This window comes from Phocoena sinus, chromosome 15, assembly GCF_008692025.1.
Source record: "Phocoena sinus isolate mPhoSin1 chromosome 15, mPhoSin1.pri, whole genome shotgun sequence".
NCBI lineage: Eukaryota > Metazoa > Chordata > Mammalia > Artiodactyla > Phocoenidae > Phocoena > Phocoena sinus.
Window position 1 is genome coordinate 42,711,116 of NC_045777.1, and position 24,329 is coordinate 42,735,444.

A 24,329-nucleotide genomic window follows, 5' to 3' on the forward strand; every position below is an offset into this window, starting at 1 on the left:
ATCTCTACCTTAGACAGATGGGTCCTTTTATAGGGAAAAGACTGCCAGGGAGATGAGAGAGAGAGAGAGAGAGAGCACAGACATCAATTAAGAAAAGAATTAACTGTGGGAACATCAGGAGAAAAACAGTAAGGTACTTAAAAGCCAGTAGCCATGCACAAATTGCAACGTCTTCTTATACAGATCACATTTTCCAATCATTTCTTGAAGCAAATTCTCCAACATAGCTATTATGTTTTACACACTTCCCATGATAACGAGAGCACTAATAATAACTAAGTACCAACCGTAATTGCCCACAGAAGTCAAATTCTTGTTTTTACTACTTTATAAATGGTTATACTGCATGGAGGTTTCTCGAGATCCTCCTGCAGTTAGTGGTTATATGACACTGGAGCTACGGGGGCTACGGAGATTCTGAACAGACTGACCATAGTGCTAGCAAACTAAAGGGGGCTAGGTCACTGGGAATTTTAAAACAACTCGCTAAAATATTGATAACAAGTTGACTTTTTCTCAAATACTCGACTGAATTACTTCGAGGTTTCACTATACCTTTCAAACAGCATGAACTGTAATTCTTAAACGTTTTCCTGTTGTGGTGGAGAGCAAGTACCGCTAAGAAGCTGAACTATGGAAAAATTCATCAGCCAACTGTTCTCCTTGGATAAGACAATCCAGGTTGGCAACAGTTACCTTTACAATGAGCTAACAAATTTTCAAATAGATCTGTTACCAATTTAATTTGGGCTAAAATTGAGACTAAGATGTCTGGGGGGTTTTGCAAGCAGAACTGAGGGCAGTGCTGAGTGATTTACACGTTTGCTTATTACTCTGCCTTCCCAGCAAATCCTGAAGATACCACATAGTACCCGATCCATTTAACAGATGAGAAACCCAGAGCTGAGAGGTCTGAAAGAACTTGTCCAAGGTCATGATGGTAAGATGTGGTGGAACCAGGGCTTGAACCCACGATAGCCTGCTTCCAAAACATCCTCAATTCGTTCATTTTATGAGCAGTGCTCCAGTTTGTGATATATGATAAGAATATTAAATCCTTCATTGAAACTTATCATTTAGGGTTATATTTATCTTTCTATCAAATGAAAATGATCTGTGGATTATAGGCACCGCCATCCATGAGAAATCAATCACATAAATATAGTATATGAAAGGTATTTGCCACTTCCGGAGCCCAATCCATATGCCATCATGCTAAGCCGATACAGGGTTTCATTTAAGTTCATATATGATCATTCTCTTTTATATAACGATAAACAGAACCTTGGGAATGCTTCCTAGTACATATTTTTAGACTTCGGTACAGTTTAGTCTTTCTAGAGATAATTACAGTCAAAAAAATAAAATAAAATAAAATCACCGGATAAAACACTTTCAAAACCTGAGGATTTTCCTAATAGAACTGTCTTTATTCTTGATTTACGCTTTCTGTGAACATCAGCTCAATGTGACCATCAGCAGACAATGTCGCTCTGCTCTGACAGTGTCGCAAGGGCACAGTCATAAGGCAAATGCTGCTCTGAGAAGTTCGAATGAAAACCTATCACCAGACAGTTTACAACGTGCAGGTGCTTGGCCTGGCACTGAGCATGCAATACCCTCACTTTGTTCTCCTAACCGTAGCAGGTCTCATCCCCATTTTATAAAACAGGAAACTGAGGCTTAGATGAGGTAAGTAGCAGAGGGAGGGCTTGGATCAGTTTGGTATTAAAATCTGTGCTGCTAACCACTGCAACTGTTTCTAATGAGTTGTGTGGTCTCGGAAAGTCATGAAATGTGAGTTTTAACAGCTTCATCTCCAGTGTGACACTCTGGGCACCTACGTATTTTACTGAGCACAGTGCCAGGCGCTGTGCAAGGCACAGGGGATACAGAGGTCCGGACAGGAGATATGTCCCTGCCTCCATGGGGCTCCCAGTCTGTAAGTGACAGCGGAATAAACATGAGAGGCACACCCAGTGTGTCACAAGCCAGGATGAGGAAGGACAAAGGGTTATAACACACCGAGCGGCTGCTGGTCTCAGAATTTGGTAGGACCTAGAATCAAGGCAAGCCTCCCAAGGGAACTTCCACCTAGGCTGTGCCATTCTTCCTCGTGCATGAGGCAGCAGCTCAATAAAGCCAGGTCTTGCCTTCCTGTGAGGGAAGGGGCAAGATGTGAAGCTCAACACGGTGGGGGGCCTTGGAAGTTATACTGAAGACTCTGCACATGACCCCAAAGACGGTGGCAGAAAAGTGTCTTGGAACAGGGTTGTTAGAGAGCCCACAGAGAACACATGAGAGGAGAAGCCATGAAACAGATCAGGAGGCCTGTGTCGTCACGGAAACAAGAGATGATGGAGGCAGGACCCAGGATCACTGGGATAAGGAAATGCCAGTATCTTCTGATACGCAGGGGTTCAGTTGAGAGAACCTGCTAATGGGCTGGGTTTTGTTGGAGGTTGTGATGGGAAAGAAAGAGTCAAAGATGACCCTCAGGTTTCTGGCCGGGTCACACATTGGGTGGGAAAGCCGAGCTTCACGGCCAAGAGGCTGTGCTAAAAGGTCAACTGGTCCGAATACAAATGCTAGTGGTTGTGAGGCTAAGCATGAGTTATTTAATCTTGGATGATTAATTTTTACAGACTTTGAAGAAAATAACAAGCCCTCCCTCAAAGAAGACAAACATCCATCTCATCAAACAAGTCCGTACATACAAAGTATCTGTATCAACATCCACGAAAGAGTCATTCTACACCTGGGTCTGAGGACTCGCATTTGACTCTCACAATGGTCCTGTGAGGTAGGTGCCACCTTTCTCCCATTTTACACACGAGCAATAGCCACGACTCCAGTAAATGGCAGAATCAATCGACTCCAGAGCCCACAATTTATCCCTATGCTGCCTTCAAGAAAGTAAGCTCGATTTTACACATGTTGAATCTAATGATTCCAGGGTCAACCAAATTGAGACGTCCAGCAGGCAGGGGATACCAACGAAGATCTAGCACTTGGGCCGTCATCAAGGATGGACATACAGACTTGGAATTCACCAGCATCTAGATAGGAATTACCCAGGACATAGGTATGGAATGTGAATAAAGCAGCTTAGTGCAGAGTCTGGAAGACCACACACTGCAGTGACTGGCAGAGAAGGACGGGCCCTTAAATGAGGCTGGAGATGAGCAGTTAAAGACAGAGAGAGAGGATCCCCTTGATAAATAATGATTCCCATTTCCTCAAAATTAAGAGTTTAAAAAGAAAAAGAGGGCTTCCCTGGTGGCGCAGTGGTTGAGAGTCCGCCTGCCGATGCAGGGGACACGGGTTCGTGCTCCGGTCTGGGAGGATCCCACATGCCGCGGAGCGGCTGGGCTCGTGAGCCATGGCCGCTGAGCCTGCGCGTCCGGAGCCTGTGCTCCGCAACGCAAGAGGCCACAGCAGTGAGAGGCCCACGTACCGCCAAAAAAAAAAAGAAGTACACGGCACTCAAGAGATCATGCAATCAACTTGGCACACACCCCCGTAGCCCACCCAGGCACACCTGCTCCTGTCCTCCCACTACTTTACAGGCCAGGAGACTGAGGCCTGGGGGTCGGGGGCGGTGTGTGGATCAGGGAGAGGCCCAAGGTGACCTCCTCTTTAGAGAAGTTAAGGGTAAAGTTCACATCTTCTTACAGGAGTAAGAAGATTCCTACTTCAACTCTGGAATTCCATCTCACCTCCTTAACCAAACCACGGCAACGTGTACCCCAGAAACAGCCTCCCAGAGTTGAATATGACTCACTGTTCCCAGATGGACCTCTCCCCTGTGGACAGACCAGAACAGTGTGCCACAGGGAATGTTCCTGCCACTTCATTCAGCCATGCCTGCCACATGTCCAACAAACCGTTAACAAGCACCTACTATGTGCAAGGCAGTGTGTTAGACATACAGAATAGACAAACTGTCTTCAGGTCTTAAGGGTGAATTGTAAGTGAAATATGTGTGCATATGGATCACACAGAATGTGTGGAGCCCAAGGAGAAAGTTCCATTTTTTCCGTGCCGGGGTAGAGGGAGAGCATTTATAGCTGCACGCATGGGAGGCGGCCTCGCTGTCTGTCTGAGCTGGGCCTTGCTTGACAGACGGACAGAACAATGGCCACAGTGTGGGGAGTGGGAAAATCGAGTGGAACAAACATAGGAGAAGGAAAGTGAAAGAAACAAGCAAGGCACTGAGCATGAGGAACAGGAGCTAGTGGCTCACACGTCATCGATTCATTTGATCAACAAGCCATTCACGTGCCCGGCACTGTCCCAGGCCCTGAGACTCAGCAAAAGGAGCCAAGCCCCTGCCGTCATAAACCTTCCATTCTAGTGGGGGTGGGGGGAGAAGGACAGCTAACCAACAGTGAAAATGTTTTGTGATACGTGCTGTGAAATAGCCTGAAGCCAGGAGGGAGGGTGGAGAGAGGGCTGAGCGAGGGCGTGACCACGAGGATGCAGCTGGTGCCAACACGCGAGGGAAGCCAGGCCAATGACCAGGGACAACGTGTGGCACGCGGGGAGCACAGCAAGACTGGAATGGCGAGAGCAGGTGCAACCAGAGGACAGTGATGGGATGAGAGCAATTGTGGCCCAAGAAGGGGCCCAGACCACCCGGGACCCTACAGGTCACAGAGGATAGGCAGAGCCCTGTCCACTAGGGCTCCTGGAGGACAGAGACCCAGCTGAGCTGTGTATCCTGAGGGCCTTCTGCAAGGCACATAGTAGGTGTTCAACTAATGAGCACTCCGGGTAGAGCTTTGAAGTCAGTGGCACGAGGCTGAGAGCCAGACCCCAATTACACAGTCACAGAACACCTGGGTGAGGAGGCGATGACGTCAGCCAGGGCAGAGTTCTCTGTGCCCTAAGAAATAACAACCGGCGGTGCTTCCAGCCTTCTCAAGATGAAAGTAATTAACTGCAGCAAAGGTAGAAAATACAGGGGAGTAAAATACAGTCAAGTCCCTCACCACGGTCACGGCATCTTGGTAAACAGCCTTCGGCCTCCCAGCCGAACACACATGCACACGGATGAAAGCCGACAACAGAGTTTATTGTGTAGCCTTTTCCTCTTAATACACACCTTGGACAAATCCCCAAATCATTAACTATCATTCCACAACACAGTTTTATATCATGCCATTTCAGAATACAGATGCACCATGCTTTATGGGAGCAATCTCACATGGCTGGAAATGTACATGGTAGATGATCCTGATGAAACGGTTTGGTGGGATCTACATGGGGTAGCCCAAGAGGAGGTTCGTTTAGGAAAAGAGAAGCTGTGCATATTTGTGGGCAGAGAAGGGGGGTTTGAAGACGTGAAAAAGACTTGAAATGCACCACAGCTCCTCTGCCCTGGCAAGATATTCCTGAAGTGAAGAGCTCTCCGGGTCTACTTGGCACACCTGTACTCCTTTGATACCACGTGCTTAGGGACACGATGCTCACACGCTCAACCAGGCAGGGCTTGAAACATAAGCCTCACATCCACTAAGGGAGGTCTCGGCAGCCCCTATGTACCTCCCTGGGGCTGGCCGCCCTCCCCCAGCCCTCCCCTGCCACCGCCTCTTCTAGGTCTCAAGCCTCCCTTCCTGATTTCTCTCTGACGTCTCTCTCTCTCTGTTCCTCCCCTTGTTGTTCTAATGTAAGCAGCGGATATCGTCAAATAAAGAATTCTGGGGCGTGTGGATTTAGCTGACAAGTAATAAAGTGGGAAAGATTTATATAAGCTGATTAATTGCAATGTAATCAATTTATGTGGGCAAAAAGAAGAAATAGTTCCAAGAGTCCTCAATGATGAAGCGAGAGTTACATGATGGGGCTTCCCTGGTGGCGCAGTGGTTGAGAGTCCGCCTGCCGATGCAGGGGACACAGGTTCGTGCCCCGGTCCGGGAAGATCCCACATGCCGCGGAGCGGCTGGGCCCGTGAGCCATGGCCGCTGCGCCTGTGCGTCCAGAGCCTGTGCTCTGCAACGGGAGAGGCCACAACAGTGAGAGGCCCGTGTACCGCAAAAAAAAAAACAAAACAGAGTTACATGATGATATAAACGTGGGATGAAGAAGAGTGTTGGATGGCCTGGGGACAAGTTCCCAGGAAAACAGTAAAAGAAAAAGCAGAACACAGAGCTGTGTATCGAGTGAGAGCTTGATGCTGTTTTTCTAAAATACTTTTTAGAATGCATGATTATAGTACCTGATGTACAATTAAACATATATAGTATAAAATATAAGTAAATATTACAAATATAAACCAATCATTATTTCTTGGTGGAAGGATTGTGAATGCTTGTGATTACTTTATTCATTTCTGAATGTTTTACTTTTTTGTAATAAGCATCTCAATGTATAATGAGACAAACTACCTGTTTCAAACATTTTTCTCAATCTACTGTGATCATAGCAACCGTTTTACTTCCTTTTTGCTTCTACAAATCTCTAGTTGATTTCCATTCATCTCCAGCAATGACGATGATTAACCTCAGTAGATCATAAAATTTGGGGCTACTTATGGTGGCTAAATATCTGAGGTCACTGATGTGGGACACGGCTGTTCAAGGTTAGGATTACAGTCTGGAATAAAAGAAGGGGGTGGAGGGTCCTCATTATGGCACAATTCACACACACACACAGACACACACACACACACACATTCAATCAACAATTGCTTCCCAAACACCTACTTAGAAGCAGGGGTACATTATTAAGAAAATCAAACCTTTTCACTAAATATACCAAAAATGTTCCATTAAATACCCAGACCAAGAGTGGGCAAATAGTTGCACCCAAACCCACAATTTAAGCAACCATTTAAAGTGCTACCACAGAGACAGGATGCTATGTATAAAGATCCAAGGAGATGAAATCTGGGCTGGGGTTGGTAGGGCCTCCCTGAGGAAATGACGCTGAAACTGACATCTTAGAGGGGATGTGGGATTTAGCCATGTGACGAGCAGGCGGACACACGGACGAGCAGTCCAGGAGGAGGAAACAGCACGTTTCCAGCAAAGGCCTGGAAGCAGGAACAGGTATGTATGTACATCAGGAACCCTTGACTGAATCAGCAACAAGCTCTAATCAAATGAGTCAACAAATTACAGAGAGCTCACGGCAGGTAATCAAGTTAATACAAGATGTTACTTCAGAGGAAAATCATGCTGACATGTAGGACGAAGAGGAATCTGCTACCTACCACCCTTGCCCATAACTGCTATCCATCATTGCACTGGGCAAAGGCTCACTTCCTCAGCTGACCCATACAATTCAGCTTTGGATCATGCAGTTATACAATGAAGGAAGCAGAAACGCTGCCCCTGAGCAGACAACGCAAATCTAAAGGAACAGAATGAAGACAGATTGCACTTGGAATCCTATAGCTCATCGTTCTGCTTTTTTTTTTATTTTTTATATTTTTTTATTTTTGGGTGCGTTGGGTCTTCATTGCCGTGCGTGGACTTTCTCTAGTTGTGGCGAGCGGGGGCTATTCTTCATTGTGGTGCGTGGGTTTCTCACTGCAGTGGCTTCTCTTGTTGTGGAGCACGGGGTCTAGTCGCATGGGCTTCAGTAGTTGTGACACACGGTCTCAGTAGTTGTGGCTCACGGGCTCAGCTGCTCCGCGGCATGTGGAATCTTCCTGGAGCAGACCTCAAACCTCTGTCCCCTGCATTGGCAGGTGGATTTTTAACTACTGTGCCACCAGGGAAGCCCCCATTCTGCTACTCTGAAAACAGGAAACAAAGGAGCTCATCATTTAAAGTGGCTCACAGTGGAGTTATATTCAAGGACAAGAAAGAAAAAGCTAAGTCAGTACAGACAGACTTCACTTTACTGCACTTCGCAGATAGTGCTTTTTTTTTTTTTTAACAAATTGAAGGTTTGTGGCAACCCTACATCGAGCAAGTCAACCAGCGCCATTTTCCCAGCAGCATTTGCTCACTTCATGTCTCTGTGTCACATTTTATTTATTTATTTTTTTAATCTCTTTATTGGAGTATAATTGCTTTACAATGTTGTGCTAGTTTCTGCTTTATAACAAAGTGAATCAGCCATATGTATACATATATCCCCATATCCTCTCCCTCTTGCATCTCCCTCCCACCCTCCCTATCCCACGCCTCTAGGTGGACACAAAGCACCAAGCTGATCTCCCTGTGCTATGCAGGTGCTTCCCACGAGCTATCTATTTTACATTTGGTAGTGTATATATGTCCATGCTACTCTCTCACTTCATCCCAGCTTACCCTTCCCCCTCCCCGTGTCCTCAAGTCCATTCTCTACTTCTGCATCTTTATTCTTGTCCTGCCCTTAGGTTATCAGAACCATTTTTCTTTTTTTTTTTAGATTCCACATATATGTGTTAACATACGGTATTTGTTTTTCTCTGACTTACTTCACTCTGTATGACAGACTCTAGGTCCATCCACCTCACCACAAATAAATCAGTTTTGTTCCTTTTTATGGCTGAGTAATATTCCATTGCATATATGTGCCACATCTTCTTTATCCATTCATCCATCGATGGACACTTAGGTTGCTTCCGTTTCCTGGCTATTGTAAATAGTGTTGCAATGAACATTTTGATACATGACTCTTTGAATTATGGTTTTCTCAGGGTGTGTGCTGAGTAGTGGGGATTGCTGGGTCGTATGGTAGTTCTATTTTTAGTTTTTTGAGAAACCTCCATACTGTTCTCCATAGTGGCTGTATCAATTTACATTCCCACCAACAGTGCAAGAGGGTTCCCTTTTCTCCACACCCCCTCAAGCATTTATTGTTTGTAGATTTTTTGATGATGGCCATTCTGTCTGTGTCACATTTTAGTACTTCTCACTATCCTGAAAACTTTTCATTCTTATCATATTTGCTACAGTGATCTGTGATCAGTTATCTTTGATGTTACTATTGCAAAAACATTGTGACTCTCTGAAGGCTCAGATGATGGATAGCATTTCTAAAGTGTTTTTAAATTAAGGTATGTACATTTTTTTAGACATAATCCTACTGCATGCTTAACATACAGTATAAACATAGTTTTTAAATGCACTGGGAAACCAAACACTGCGCATGGCTCTCTCTCTGTGTATCTGCTCTACCACAGTGGTCTGGAATCGGCTCGCCACATCCCTGGGGCCTGGCTGAAACTGACGCTGTTCTCTGTTAATGGACGAAGAAGCTCACGTCTTTCAGCTGCGTTCACCGCAAGTTCCCCAAGACTGTGCATCTTCACAGGCTATTTAAGGCTCTACAGCAGCCGCCAAGGGAGTAAATGGCCCATGAAAAAGCGACACCACTGAGACCAAAGACTGGAGAGGAAGTCAGTCTTGCGGCAAAGCAAACTTTTGAAAGATGTTAAGGCCAATAAAACAAACCAGCAGAGACAAACACAGTAAATAACCATCAGCTAAAACACAGCCAATCACCAGCAACAGAAATATTGCCAACCACTACACATATAAAACTTTCACACTCCAGGTCAGCAAGAATAAAAAAGGATAAAACAATGTATAAAGCTCCAGAAAGTGAGAGAGAAGAGAGAAAAGTGGGGCTAGCAGGGCACTGTATCCACAGGCAACGCAATCTTTCCTCCCAGGACCCGTAGTGAGGACATGACCTCACCTGACGGTGCGGGTCTTACCAAGAGTATCTCCAGCTATGACCAGGCTCTGTTTCTGAAGCCCCTTTTACATTGGTATGAATTAAGGGGAAGAACTGAATTCACTTAGTTCACATGTATTACAATGGCTATTAAGTTCCAGGTGCTATGCTGGGAACTGAGTGAACAGATTAGATCCTGTGCCTGTTTCCTGGAAGCTGACAGAAATCTAGAGGGAAGCTAAGCTCAGTACAGCAAAGGACGCACCTGGTTACTGACGTTTTCTTACTCTCTCCCCAGTGTGATGTATTTATCCTTCCAGTTGAAGGAAGGGAGAGAGGGAGGGAAGGAGGGAAGAAATAGGGAGGGAGAGCCTAAGGAAGAAATAGGGAAGGGGTTGGAGAGAGGAAGGAAAATGAAACTACTTTTTTTTCCTACAACTGTTGTCAGCTGGTAAGAAGTCCTCACCAGTAACGTATCTTGGTGCTTTTGGCTTTCTGCATCACAATCCCGGAACTCTTCCTGCGGAATATAGCTCCTTCCGGCTTCACATTCCAAAACCCCAACCCTACTCTAAATGTGAAGGAGCAGGAAGGCTGGAGCGAACTGCACACAGCACGGAGCTCTGCACAGGACAAGTGAGGTGCCTGATGAATCCCGGGTGATGGTCAGGATGCCCAGGACAGGCTTCCAGAGAGAGCCACTGTTAGCAGGATTGCCTAGACTCCAGTTGCTGTGAATATAGCTTAGAGCTGCATCCAGGAGGGTGTGTTCATATCAACACAGTCTATGAGTCAAGAGGATCCTTTTCCAGTTTGCAAGGAAAGGGAAACTCTCATGTGGTATTGGTGGGAGATAAATAGTGGTGATACGTACAACCATCCTATAGAACAGTTTGTGAACATCTATCAAGAGCCTTAAAACTATCAATATATACACCCTCTGGCCTGGTAATCCCATTCTACTTTTTCTCACCTGAGGAAGTAATACTCACGGATAAGCACAAAGATTTAGCTACAAATGTGTTCACCCCAACTGCTTGCCATAGTTCAAAGCTAGACAACAAAACACCTGCCAACAGAAGATAAGTAAGGTATGGCATATCCATACAATGGAATCTCACATGGATGTTAAAATGATGTAGGTTAATACATATGAAGGGGAAAGATATATAAGTGCATAAAACAAGCCCAGTGTGAACCCATCCTGGTAAAAGAACACATATAAATGTATATAAGTATAAATGTATATATGTAAATGTATGTACATATACATGCGCACACACAGAGAGAAAGACAGAGATGGCTGGATGGTGGGACAGAGTTATAGACTAGAATATACAGCAACATGTTCACTGTCGTAGTTTCTTCTTTTTTGCTTGTTTGTGATTTCTAAATTTTCCGTAATGATTAACACACGAAAATTAAAAGTTAGGTTAAAAGTAACCATCACTCATCTGTCCTTATCCCCTGATTGTCGATGATTTCAGACAGTCTTCAGAGTCAGGGGCCTTGCACTGAGCCCTGAGTTGGCCCTGACGCCCATCAACCCCATCAGCGCTACATTCCATAAAGCTCCTTGGACGGCTTGCCAAAGAGAGATTTGATTTTTGACTTTAGATATTTTTGGCCCAACCGCATTTGAAACCCAGGCATTTCTCCTCTTCGGAATTTCTTCAAATGCAGTATATCCATTTCAACAGGCTCGCCGCTGGTTAGTGCTTAAAGGAGGACAATGCACAAACGAAATTTTCTCCCTTTATTTTTAAGACTGAAATGAACTTGGAATGTATATAATTTTGCTCAGAGCACTTTCAAAAAGCTGTGAAAGCTCCTGCTTTCTGCCAAGTTAGCTGCCTGTTTGCAGCCTCAGAGCAAGACAGAGGATGCCTGAGGAGTGGGCTTGGATGTTTCCCCTGCAGTGAAACAGTTTCCTGGCAAAGACCCTGGCTGGGCGCTTCTCAAAGCGGAGCTGACTCCCAAAGGAAGTCACCAGGCTGATTTGCCTCCTCCAAAAATTCTCTGGCACTAAGTACCACGCATGTGTGCCTACAAATCCTGGTTTCCAGAAAGCCTATGATGTGGACCGGCAGTGAGTTCCTAAACTACCTTAGAAACGATACATCCAACATGACGTGCCCAGTTGGGCTGATAAAATGTTCCTGGGTAGCAAAGACTTCACTTTTAAAAAGTCCAAATCTTACTATGATTCAGAGCATAGGCTTTTTGGGAGAATTACTAGGTTGCCTGTTGAAACTGACTGCTCTGAAGATAAGTTGGATCTTACTGGATACAGTAATTTGCAAACCCGATGTAATTCTTTCAGAGAGCTTTGTTCTAAGAGGAACTGAGTACTAAGTAGCATAAATTTTAAATCTGCTGCAAAAAACATACTCAGGTCTATAGGATACCAAGGAAACCAAGAGATGTGAATGTGCAACAGTCAAGAAAGCCACAAAACATGCGTGAAGTACATCTGTGTGCGTGAGAGCCTCACAAAGGCCCAGGGCTTCCCTGGTGGCGCAGTGGTTGAGAGTCCGCCTGCCAATGCAGGGGACACAGGTTCGGGCCCCGGTCCGGGAAGATCCCACATGCCGCGGAGCGGCTGGGCCCGTGAGCCACGGCCGCTGAGCCTGCGCGTCCGGAGCCTGTGCTCTGCAACAGGAGAGGCCACAACAGTGAGAGGCCCGCGTACCGCAAAAAAAAAAAATAAGGCCCAGCTAGTCTGGAGATGCTAAACAGCGCACAAGGACCCATCTGAAGCACGAGGCATGTAGACACCTATGAGCAAACACATCTCCCGCGCTGAGAGCATGTCGGCTGCAAACCTACATCTTGGTGAACATCTGTGAAGTGCCCACTGCGTTGAGATGCTGGAGATTCAAAGAGGAGCAGGGCACGGCCCCGCCCTCAGGAAGCCTAATGGGAAGGCAGGCACCAGCATCAACTAAAGGAATCGGGGAAAAGCTATGATGATAAAGGTGTGCACCAAACGCCTGCCAGAGGACGAAGCGGAAGCACTTCGCTCTAACTGGAGACGCACAGAGTGCTTCTGAGGAGACAGTTCCTACACTCACCTTGAAAGATGAAGAGAAGGGAAGAGGAGTGGGTTTTGTGGACAGTCTCATAGATGGATTTGGCCTGGAGAGAGGTGTGAAACACGTTCTGTCCACTTAAACCGAAGCCTGAAGTTCAAGGTGGAAAGTGGCAGAAGATAGCGGTGGGAGACAAATGGGTGCTTATGTTGGGGCCTGGAGGGCATCCCAGAGGCACTGAGGGCCGGGCCACTTGCTGGGAAGAGGAGGGGCTCCTGCAGGAAGAAGGGGTCACCACGAAGGGCTAAGGGGGTGCGGTGAGCCCCACCCTTCGGCTCAAGGCCGGACACGTTCCAGGGGCAGGTCCACGAGTCCCCCCTGTGTCGCCTCGTAGAGGAAACCAGGAAGAGTCTCCCGTGTCGCCTCGTAGAGGAAACCAGGAATCACGTGCATGGGTCACGAGAGCCCTGATGAATGCAGAACACCGGCTGCTCCTCGCGGATGGACCATGTCGGCCACTTAAAGAGGAAAATCCCTCTTGCTCGTGCCCCCACGAAGATGGGCAGCAACATTCTCAGAGTGAACTTGCTCGAGGTGTGGGTGGGGACAGGAAGACGGAAAGAGCTGGGAAGACGGAGTCCCTGGGTGAAGCCAATTCGGGGAGAAAAATTATTTTCTCCAGGGATACCGTGGGCCGTGACTTCTATTAAGTAACTGGAAAGCTGGCTGGTGCTTAAGAGACAGGAGCAGCTGACACTAAAGAAGAGTCCCGGCCTCTTAACAAAGACGTCTTCATGAGGGTTGTTTTTTTAAAAAAAAAAAAAAAAAATTTATTTGTTTGTTTATTTTTGACTGCGTTGGGTCTTCGTTGCTGTGTGCGGGCTTCTCGTTGCGGTGGCTTCTCTTGTTGCAGAACACAAGCTCTAGAGCGCAGGCTCAGTAGTGTGGTGCACGGGCTTAGTTGCTCCACGGCACGTGGGATCTTCTCGGACCAGGGCTCGAACCCATGTCCCCTGCATTGGCAGGTGGATTCTTAACCGCTGCACCACCAAAGAAATCCCTTCACGAGGGTTTAATAAAAGAGAAACAGGGGCTTCCCTGGTGGCGCAGTGGTTTAGTGGCCGATGCAGGGGACACGGGTTCGCGCTCCGGTCCGGGAGGATCCCACATGCCGCGGAGTGTCTGGGCCCGTGAGCCATGGCCGCTGAGCCTGCGCGTCCGTAGCCTGTGCTCCGCAACGGGAGAGGCCACGACAGTAAGAGGCCCCCGTACCGCAAAAAAAAAAAAAAAGAGAGAGAAACAAAGAAGAGAGAAGGCTTGGGGCAGGGGACGGGGCGGTGCTGGGGGGCAGCTAACATTTATTAAGCCAGTACTTAGTGTCAGGGAATCATTAAGAAGGCCAAAAGCCAGTTCGCCTCAGAGGGAGAAAGGTTTAAAAGCAGGAGAACACTGATCCCAAACTGGTCCTAAGAGAGGTAAATATGGGGTAAGGGACCCCAAACTCTGCACTGTCACCACCTGCTGAAGCCTGTGAGACCCATCACCGAATAGGTGGACACAGACCCCCTACGGTGAGGAGCGGGGGTGCCGCGGCCAGGGGCCTGGGTGGAGCTGCACAGCTGCCCTCACTCAGATTCAACCCAGAGGAGTCCAAGCGTCACAAGCAACGACAAGGCTCCCGGCTCCCTGCTTTCCGCCAGGCTTCCCCACAGTCTTCCCTGTACACTAGATCACGCTCCAAGGGAACTGAGCCCCAGCACAGGCTGGCCAAACAAGGGCCCTCACCCAGCAGCTGAGTGGATGCGGAACGAGCAGGAGGGCTTGTCAACGGGGGCCCCGCGTTCACCCTGCACCTGCGACAGGCTGCAGAGGCCCCCACGCTCCCCACGGGGCGCCCAGCGGCCGACCCTGTGCTCCTGTGCAGTCACTCCCAGGAGGAAGTTTGCAGCCCGGGGTCCAGTTGCTCAAGGCTGTGCTCGGCATTCTCCCTGACTCTCAACAAGCTGGCCCTCCTCCCGTATCTGTATTTCAGCTGGAGAGCATGCGACACCGAACCAATTACTTAAGCCAGAAAATGGATGTTACCAGCTTTTCCTTCTTTCCCTCCCACATCCATTCGGGCCTCATCACTTCCTTCCTGCCCTGGGCGCCTGTGCAGCCCACCGCCGCTGCCTCTAGCTTCCTCCCACTGCTGCCTCAGTTCTGGCCTCACCTCCAGGTCCCTCTCACAGCTCCCTCCGCGCCCTCACTGTTCCCTCTCAGGGCAAATATGATCACATCTCTCCTTGGCTAGAAACACCTCCTGAAGCCCTACCCCAAGGACTGGGCTTTGAGATACAGGCGAACGAGCTGGTTGAACTGAACTTGGCAGGGCTCGGGGGAGGTCATCAGGAAATGGATCCTTGTCAGATTGACACTCATCAGGTATTTACTAAACTTACTGGGAGAGCTGAATTTCAGATCTTCCATCTTTCTATATTTCCAAACACTACTTTCCAGATTGGAAATTCTTAAGAAAATGGAAAGAAAACAAAGAGTGAAGAAAAACCACAATGAGGTACCACGTCACACCCATGAGGGCGGCCACCATCAAAAACAAAACAAAACAAAAGAAAAAACTAACAAGAAAAAAACCAGAAAATAACACGTACTGGTGAGGATGTGGAGGAACTGGAACCCTTGGGCGCTGTTAGTAGGGATGTAACAGGGCTGCACCTAAGACAGAAAACAGCGTGGCAGTTTCTCAAAAAAATTAAAAACGTAATTAGCATATGATCCAACAATCCCACTTCCGGGTATATACCCAAAGGAACTGAAAGCAGGGGCTCAAAACAGATATTTGTGCACCCGTGTTCAGAGCAGCATTATTCACAACTGCCAAAAGGTGGAAGCAGCCCATGTGTTCATCGACAGATGAATGGATACATAAGATGTGATATATACACACAATGGAATGTTATGCAACTTTAAAAAGGAAGAAACTCTGATACTTGCTACAACATGGATGAACTCTGAAGGCATTATGCTAAGTGAAAAAAGCTAGTCACAGGCTTCCCTGGTGGCGCAGTGGTTGAGAGTCCGCCTGCCGATGCAGGGGACATGGGTTCGTGCCCTGGACCAGAAAGATCCCACATGCCGCGGAGCGACTAGGCCCGTGAGCCATGGCCCCTAAGCCTGTGCGTCCAGAGCCTGTGCTCCGCAACGGGAGAGGCCACAACAGCGAGAGGCCCGTGTATCACAAACAAAAAAAGAAAAAAAAAAAAAAAGCCAGTCACAAAAAGATAAATAATGTATGAATCTACTTATATGAGGTACCCAGAGCAGTCAAATTCAGAGACAGAAAATAGGATGGCGGTTGCCAGGGGTGAGGGGGAGGGGGGTTGGGATGTTACTGCTTAATGGGTACAGAGTTTCAGTTTTATAGGAAAAAAGTCCTGGAGGTTAGCTGCAACGATGTGAACGCACTTAACACTACTGTACACCTAAAAATGGTTAAGATGGGAAATTTCATGTTAAGTGTATCTTAGCACAATTTAAAAAAATGAGTGGGGCTTCCCTGGTGGCGCAGTGGTTGAGAGTCCGCCTGCCGATGCAGGGGACACGGGTTCGTGCCCCGGTCCGGGAAGATCCCACATGCCGTGGAGCGGCTGGGCCCGTGAGCCATGGCCGCTGAGGCTGCGCGTCCGGAGCCTGTGCTCCACAACGGGAGAGGCCACAACACGGAGAGGCCCACGTAAAAAAAAAAAAAAAAAAAAAAAAAAAAAAAAAAAAAATGAGTGAAGAAATGAGTTAGCAAATGCTTATGAGTATAGAGAAAATAATTCTCTGTTGTATTTTGGGCCATACATTTTGTTCATAATCATAAATTCTAAACACACTAACCAGAACTTATAAAAAAGTTACATGTACACGGGTGCTGTGACTGTGCCAGCAGAACCTGAGCTGCCATCTCTCCTGCTCCATCCTCCCAAACCCCAAAGTGCATTTCCTCAAAGAATAGACATCTGTTTATCAAAGCAAACTGCTCACGCCCAGGCCTGGCTTTCAGGGCACCCCCCAGTCAGGCCCCAACCTGCGGAATCCTCTTATCTCTTCCTAAGCTCAGCGTGACTGTGGCCAGCACTCACCTTGTTTGCTCATAAAATGTTCCTTCCCAGAACATCTCTCCAGGGGAAAACCTCTTCCTGTAAACATCTCAGGGCCCAGCACAGAATCCAGTTTTTTTGTGTGAATCTTGAACAGAATTCTCAAGTAGAACAGAAGGGAGTGATTTGGGGTTCCCACCTGGCGGGCATCCAGGGCTGAATCTCTGGTTAGTGTTCTATCCGCTTTGTTCTCCAAGATAAGGCATCTTTATAGACTTCTAACATCTTTATATCCTCAACTACGGAGAAGAGAGTGCTAGACCAGGGACTTAGGAGGGTTACTACTTAAGGCTCCTCACAGCCCTGCTATACCCTCCACACCACCCTCCCCTTGCCATGGGCCCCAGCTATTTACTACAGGCTGTGCACTGCTACGGCAGTGAGAGTACACAGAAGAGGGGGAGAACTGGGGAGGATGTTACAAAGGGGACAATGCCTGGTCTCCATAAGCGTTGAGGACAAGTGGGTTCCCGTTATTTAGGCTTATGGCACAGATCCCATGATGCCGGCTGGAGGTGATCTCAACATCAAGAAAGATTCTTTCTGAAAGTCTCTGGTTTTCTACATCACCCAACACATTACAAGACATGGACACTGGAAGAGAATCCCTCCCAAGCATGTCAATTTGCACCATTCCCTTCCCATTGGCCCTCCCAGGTCACAGGCTACTAATCCTGAATCATATAACTTCCATGACTTCACGCTAAGTGGGTTCACACCCATGTGTCCATCTTCTTAGGCAGAGAGAACACGGCAGCTGACACTTATGGTCTCCCCTCGCTCTCAATAAATGTGCGTCGTCCTATCGAAGCATCTCAGCCCTAAGTTTCCATCTTGAGAAACTAACACACTCTGTGTGCAGGCGGCTTATTAGATTTAAGTAACAACTATTCAGCTAGTGTCCAAGCAGTGAACATACTTCTTTCAACATTCTTCCCGTTTATCGCGTGGCGCTTAATTTAGGCCAAGGATAGTTACACCTGTAACATCAAAAAAGGTAAAAACAGCCCAGCTTGGCTTTAATCCCGCTTTGTTTTGCCGCGTTGCTGGAGCACAGAACTTTACAAGGTGTCTGCTTCCCATAAATCAGAGGCAGCAACTTCTCCCCAGTTATGTTTTAATTCATGGGTAATCATTCTCTAGAGCAGGTGGCAAGTTGGGGGCGGGGCCTGGCGTCGGGGGAATGAAGGGATGATGAAGTATTAAGGCGTTTGAACTTGTACAGATGAGCACTGCAAGGGTGGCAGACACGAAATGTGCCTGCTAACTGAAGCCAGATGAACAGGATGCAGCACGGCAGCATCCAGCCCGTCCAGCACCATCTCTTCAGCCGACCGGAGAGTGTTTCTCATGGAATTCTCTGACAACCTTGGCCTAAGTCTTCACTTCGTCACGAGGCCCTCTTCCCACCTTTTGCCTGAGGATCCCGAACATGAACTCGAGGTTATTCAACCAACTGCAGTGCCATTTGGAAACTGACTCGTGCACAGAAACACATTCCTTTGCATAATGTGTCATTTCCCACCATTCAGAACACCCATGCCCAGAGCAACTAGTGAAAATCCTTTTCCCCCCAAAGGGTACACGTGTCTTACTAAAATTTCGTTCTTAATCTGTCTGCTAAACATTCGTCAAGCATCTTATGTGAATGACACTCTAGAATACAGAAATTAGTAAGATAAGCCCCCGACCTCGAAAAACTTCCAACCTAATAGGAAAGATACACTGACTGAACCCTCACCCCACCGCCAGCCCAGGTTGCTCATCCCTGCCTCCCGCACCTCAGGAGCAGGTGCATCACCTGCCCAACTGTTTAAACCCGGAGCCTGGGAACCGCCCTTCATTCCACGATGCTCCATCACTATGGTGACCACCCAGACCCAAGCCACTGGTGCCTCCCACCGGGACTAAGGAAGTAGCTTCCTAAATGGTCTCTCACTTCTATGCTACGTTCTCCAGATGACACACACCCTAATATTTGTAGTAAATTTATCTTCACGTTCCTCTACTGCTTAAAGACCTCAAGTGGTTAGAAAACTCCTTCCAGGGTCCTCCAAGGCCCCACGTCAGCTGCCCCCCGCCGCCAGCCCTCCCTCCCCTCGTCCTGTGCTGTGATTATAACTAAGTTAAAGGATGTCCATACACAGCGAGGGCTGGAAAGGAACGCGGAAAATGACTTCGGCTGATGTGATAAGGAGGCCTGACTGCAGAAGTTTTATTTTCTTTAACTGACTTCTTTTTTTAATTAATGACTTTAATGGGGTCGACACGACAAACACCACAACAGTGACAACCCCAGGGCAGGCAACGCCGCAGTCCACTCACCCTGGGTTGTACAGCATGACGGCAGAGAGGTTCTCGCAGGACTTGGACAGGTCGGTCATGGACAAGCTGAGGGAGGACAGAAGGCCACTCTAAGAGCAGACACAGGGCAGAGCGGTTACCTCGGCAGCAAGGGAAGGCCGCGCTCTGTGCTCCCCACGCTCCACTGAGGAGAGGCAACGAGGGGCTCACGCCCCCCATCAGCCTGCACACAACTGGTCTCTCTGAGGATGCACGTCAGGGGTCAGGCCAGGGATCCGTCTGGAGCCCAAGCCCCATGCTAAGGCCAGCAGGGCCGCAGTGCGCTCGGGCAGGAACTGCACAGCCCTGTGGATCTCCTTGACCCGGCTGCTGCGTTCAAGTGGAGGGAAGGGGTCACGGCATCTGTGTCAACCCTGTCCCCTGGCAGAAGCAGTACTCATACTTGCTGAGTGACAAAGAGGGAGAGGGGGAGGTGGAGGGAGACCAAAAGAGCAACAGCCTAACCTGTTTGGCTTCCATGGAAAGTTTCCTAATATTTGTAGTAAATTTATCTTCACATTCCTCTACTGCTTAAAGACCTCAAATGGTTAGAAAACAGTCAAACTCCTTCCAGGGGCCTCCAAGGCCCCACGTCAGCTGCCCCGCGCCGCCAGCCCTCCCTCCCCTCATCCTGTGTCGTGATTTTAACTAAGTTAAAACCTGTTTCCTTCCCTCTCTTCCCTGCAACTCTGTCCTGAAAAGGGCCCTCCAGGGCGACTCTGGGCTGGAACAGACAATAGGCTTCACAGGCTGGAACTGGCAGCCCTGGAGGAGTCTGGGGTTTCCGGCTTTCTCGTTATTCTGCATTTAAGGCACTGGCAACTCTGGGCAGCCCCAGCAAAAGCAGGCTGAGATGCGGGGCTGCAGCCCTGGCTCCCCGCTTGCTGGCCACGGGACAGGCCAGCCTCAGTTTCTCATCTCGATCATCCGTGATGTGGGTGTAATAACAGCCTCTGTGCACATAAACTGGTACATGTGGAGGTTCTGCACAGCGCCTGGCTCACAGAAAACTCAGCTGTGACTTAATTCCCTTCCTCGGTCTACGGTCAACACGGTGTCCTAGACAGGTTTCTCTCCCTTCCATTTCTTCCTGTCTCTTTCTGGTCCTCTGCCCACCTCCCTCATCCAGCACTTCAAGTGCCCTCTAGTCATCCCCATCCAAGCTGAAGCCTCTTCCAATCGTCCTAAGTTCACCCCCTCTCTGCTTCACAGCCTCATCAAAAATCCAATTTACTGTGAATGAAAATAAAAAGTGAGCCAACTTTTGGATGAAAGTGATTCTGTTATGGGGTTAACTCTTAAAACAGATGCTCTTGAGTGGAAGGTACTCTCCACTTCATGTGAAATGATGCCCACCTCCTTTCAGGGGATGCAGCGCTCAACAGGAGGGTCGAGACGCAGTGTCTCTCCTCCTGCTCTGGATCTCACTTGCTAGCCTATTTCACCAGGGAGCCATCCGCTGGGAAACAAACCCTCTAGAATCAATCCAGGCTATGGGCTGGTTCGTGCTCCAGAAACTTAAACTGCTGGAACCAGAGTGGAGAACCCCTCTTCCCCGACCCCAGCCCCTCCCAGAGCAGAGTGAGCTACAGGAGATTCCACACTGCTCACCTTCCTCTTTTCCCTGAGCCTGGCGGCCTCCTTCGGATGGTTAAAGCGAAACATATTGGTTCTTCCCAGGAGTATCACGGCACCTAAGAACACACAGAAACAGCAATGAGCTTACACTGAGCCACCCGGTTAGCTGGTGACATTCTAACATGGAATCCTGCAGCTGAGATGTGATTTCCAGTGTACTACACAACAACAGAGTAAGGGGAGGCTTTCGTCGCAAAAATCTGCCTACATAAGCCAATTCTAAATCTTCAAATGCTTTTATTTTTAGAGCCGAGTGTCACAATACTCACGTTACCCAGGGCAAAGTGAGGGATCTAAGCATTACAATATCGTAAGAGATTAAAAACTCAGTATACAGATAATTAGACTTCTGACTGTTGAAAAGAAAAACAGAAATCAGGTAACCAAAGAGATGTGAGAATATCAAGCAAAGCATATGGTCACCAATTTAGGAAATGTTTATTAATGCCGATAGAAGTAGAAACCTCAAAGGACAGTGCATTCAAATGAAAACACGGTGAAACTGTCAGAGCAGTAGGTTTTTAGTAATAGGTCACTGTTACTAAAAACTCCCTCAGAATTCGACAGGAAAGAAAATGCGCATATGCAGTGACTATTTCCACGTAAAAACACGGCTTCTTGTGAAAACCCTGTTTAGACGGCTACATTGGACACACAAGAACAGCTCCTTTGGACTGACTAGGGTCCTGCTTGTTCAGAAAATGATTGTACAAGGGGCAGAAGAATTCAGTGTAAATGCCCAAGGGTAACAAACTCATTAGGTGGGGAGGTAAATTTCAGCTTGATTAAGCAAACAGATGCGTTCTAAGACAGGAGCTGTCCCAAACTGGCATGGATGTCACAGAAGGCAGTGAGCTCCCTGTCACTGGAGGCATTTAAGAGATTCACTATCTTTTCTGGTCCCATTCACACCTGAGAGTCAACCAAGTCTCAAAACAAACCACCCCCCACCCCCAAACCCCATGTTCAATCTTTGTCCTGAAAAAGAATGCAACTTATTTGTGAAGATAAGACATTCATCTAGAAGTCAGCCATGACGGATCAAAGTGACGAGTGCAGGGTGCAGGAGGTGGCACCAAGGACCTAAGCTGGGTCTCACAGGACAAGATAGATGCTCCATGTGAGGGTGACGAGGGGAGGGGCTGAGCCCGAGACAGGAGATGAACCTCCTGGGCTTGGAGAAAGGAGAGAGTCAAGTCCAGCCAAGATGCAGGGGACGTGAAACAGCAGCAGGAACCCATATTGGACAGATGAGGGAGAGAGAGACCGTGAAGAACTAGCAGCCAGGACAAAGAATCTGCAACAAAGGTCAGAGAAAAAATTCAGCTCATGGATGTGTTTTGTGTGTCCCGCGCAGATGTAAAAAACAAAATCCTTCACTGTCAACGGTTAAAAATCTGTAGTTTTCACATAAAAGTCTGAGTTTCTGGCTTCCCTTCAAAAATTAGAAGATGTGGTATCAGTAGATCTGTGCTGTCACTGGGCTACTGTTGGCTGCCTCCTCCGGACAGGGCACGTGACCTCTAGTTGGGTACCAGCTCCACCTGGACCCTGCAGGTAATAGCAATACCCCACATGGCCACTCTGGAGCTTCAGACCCGCACATCCACCTGCCCATGTGACATACTGTCACAGATTCTCAAAGGAGCTTCAAATTCAATACGGTTAGAACCTAACGGGTTTAGATCGTAACCACAGCGAGCAACCGAAGGGTTGGTTCTGGTGGCTGTCATTTTTTTAGCAGAAATGGAGCCAACATGAGAAGCAGCACACGTTTTTGGGAGACTCAGAAGGGCAGCAGCGGATATTATCCACCTACAGTCTGCTTATCCCCCTCATAAAAAACTGCATTCGTGTATTTCCCAATTATGGAAAGGCACCATTACCACAATGAAGAAAGGTGTTTCCCACATGCCTTTTATGACTAGGACTCAAAACTGTGTGCCATACAAAAGTCAAAAGTTAAGTAGCCATGTCCAGGATATATGTGTATTTAATGCTCTTAAAATGACATTAGAGATTAACAAGGCAATCTCATTTGAGGTGTTAATTATACCTAATCCAATTCTTTTTTTTTTCTGTTAATAAAATGCCCAGGCACACAAGTTGAAAATTGCTAAAATATGTTAATGGAAAAATAGGATAGTACTTCAGAGACATACTTCGTATCATGTTAAATCACTGAAAAAATCTTGCCACCCATGTATTGGCATGAAATACACATAAAAATCCCTTAGAGGAGTTATGAAAGAAAACAAAACTACCCATGACCATTCCTTCTTTCCGTCCAAATAATGTGTATAAAGCACGTGGCACATAAAAGGGGCTCTGTTAAGGCTGGTGCCTTCTCTTTCCTCTATCGTATTCCTTTATGGACAAACCTACTGGCTTAAAAGATGTGCTTCATTTTTTCTTTTTTACATGCTGCTGCTGTGTGTCCATTCACTCAACAGATACTGAATGAACACTTACCGCGCTATGATAAGAACTGGGGGTGGGGATGCAGAGGTGAACGAGTGGGACACACACCTTGTCCTTATGGAACTTGTAAACAAGCAGGAGGAAGAGGTCACTAACCAAACAAATAAACGCAAAGCTGCAACTGAAGGAGAGATACCCTGCCCCCGGCTCACGAGCATGCGAGAAGGGGGCTGGCTGCAGGGGAGGTTAGGGAACGATGCCGTGAAGTAGGTGGTGCTTAAGACAAGCTCTTGCGGCGGGGGCGGGGGTGGGGGCGCATATCCAACAGACTGTGACAGGAAAAAGTGATAATGATGATGAGTGATGGGAGACACGGAAGAGGAAACCGGGGGAGCGCTGCACAAGGTGAAGCTGGAGAGAGAGGGGAGGACGGAGCATGTAGAGTTGCTCGGGATACAGTAAAGCATCTCGTATTTCACATAGGGGCAACAGCAAGACCCTGAAGGGCTTTGCGCCAACAGCAGCATCACACAAACAGACGTGAGTTTCAGGAAGATCATTTCTTCTACTGTTTGAAGAATGTACCAGAGGGCGAGAGGAAATGTAGATAAACAAGGTAAGAGATTACTGCAGTGGTCTAGGTCAAACATGATGGCGGCTCAGAACTGGAAGGGAGGAGTAAGAGGTCAATAAACAGATCCAGAAGATACTTGGGAGATAAGCTCACCGGGACTCATGATGGGCCAGATAGGGGGACCGGGGAGGTGAAGAAGATGCTCCTGGGCTTTGCTGTAACTAGTTGGATGGGGACCTGTTCACACTGATTGAGAACACTGGAAAAGGACCAAAATCAGGTTGGGGGAGAAATCGTGAGTTTGGTTTTACACATAATGGATTTGAGATGCCTTTTGAAGATAGAAATATGGAGCTGAAGCTCCAGAAGAAACGCCTAGGAGATCTCTCAATCCATCTGTCCATCTACCAACCTACCCACTTTCCTACCGACTTTACTCTCTATTTTATATATATATATATATATATATATATATATATATATATATATGCATAGTTTTTGATAATTTGGTGCTCTGTGATGAGAAGATATGGTGCTGAAATAAAGCATATTTTGTTT

The 24,329-nt window shown here is 47.5% G+C and overlaps 1 protein-coding gene across 1 annotated transcript in view; it reads right to left on the bottom strand.

The window, feature by feature from the left end:
• Positions 1–24,329, bottom strand: part of LOC116740472 (kinesin-like protein KIF16B) — a 292,307-nt gene that overhangs the window by 110,813 nt on the left and 157,165 nt on the right. The window contains exons 16-17 of the mRNA XM_032606120.1: positions 20,750–20,832; positions 19,121–19,209 (exon numbers count right to left, since the gene is read on the bottom strand). Of these exons, the coding sequence (XP_032462011.1) occupies positions 19,121–19,209; positions 20,750–20,832 (172 nt within the window). The remainder of the gene's footprint in view (positions 1–19,120; positions 19,210–20,749; positions 20,833–24,329) is intronic.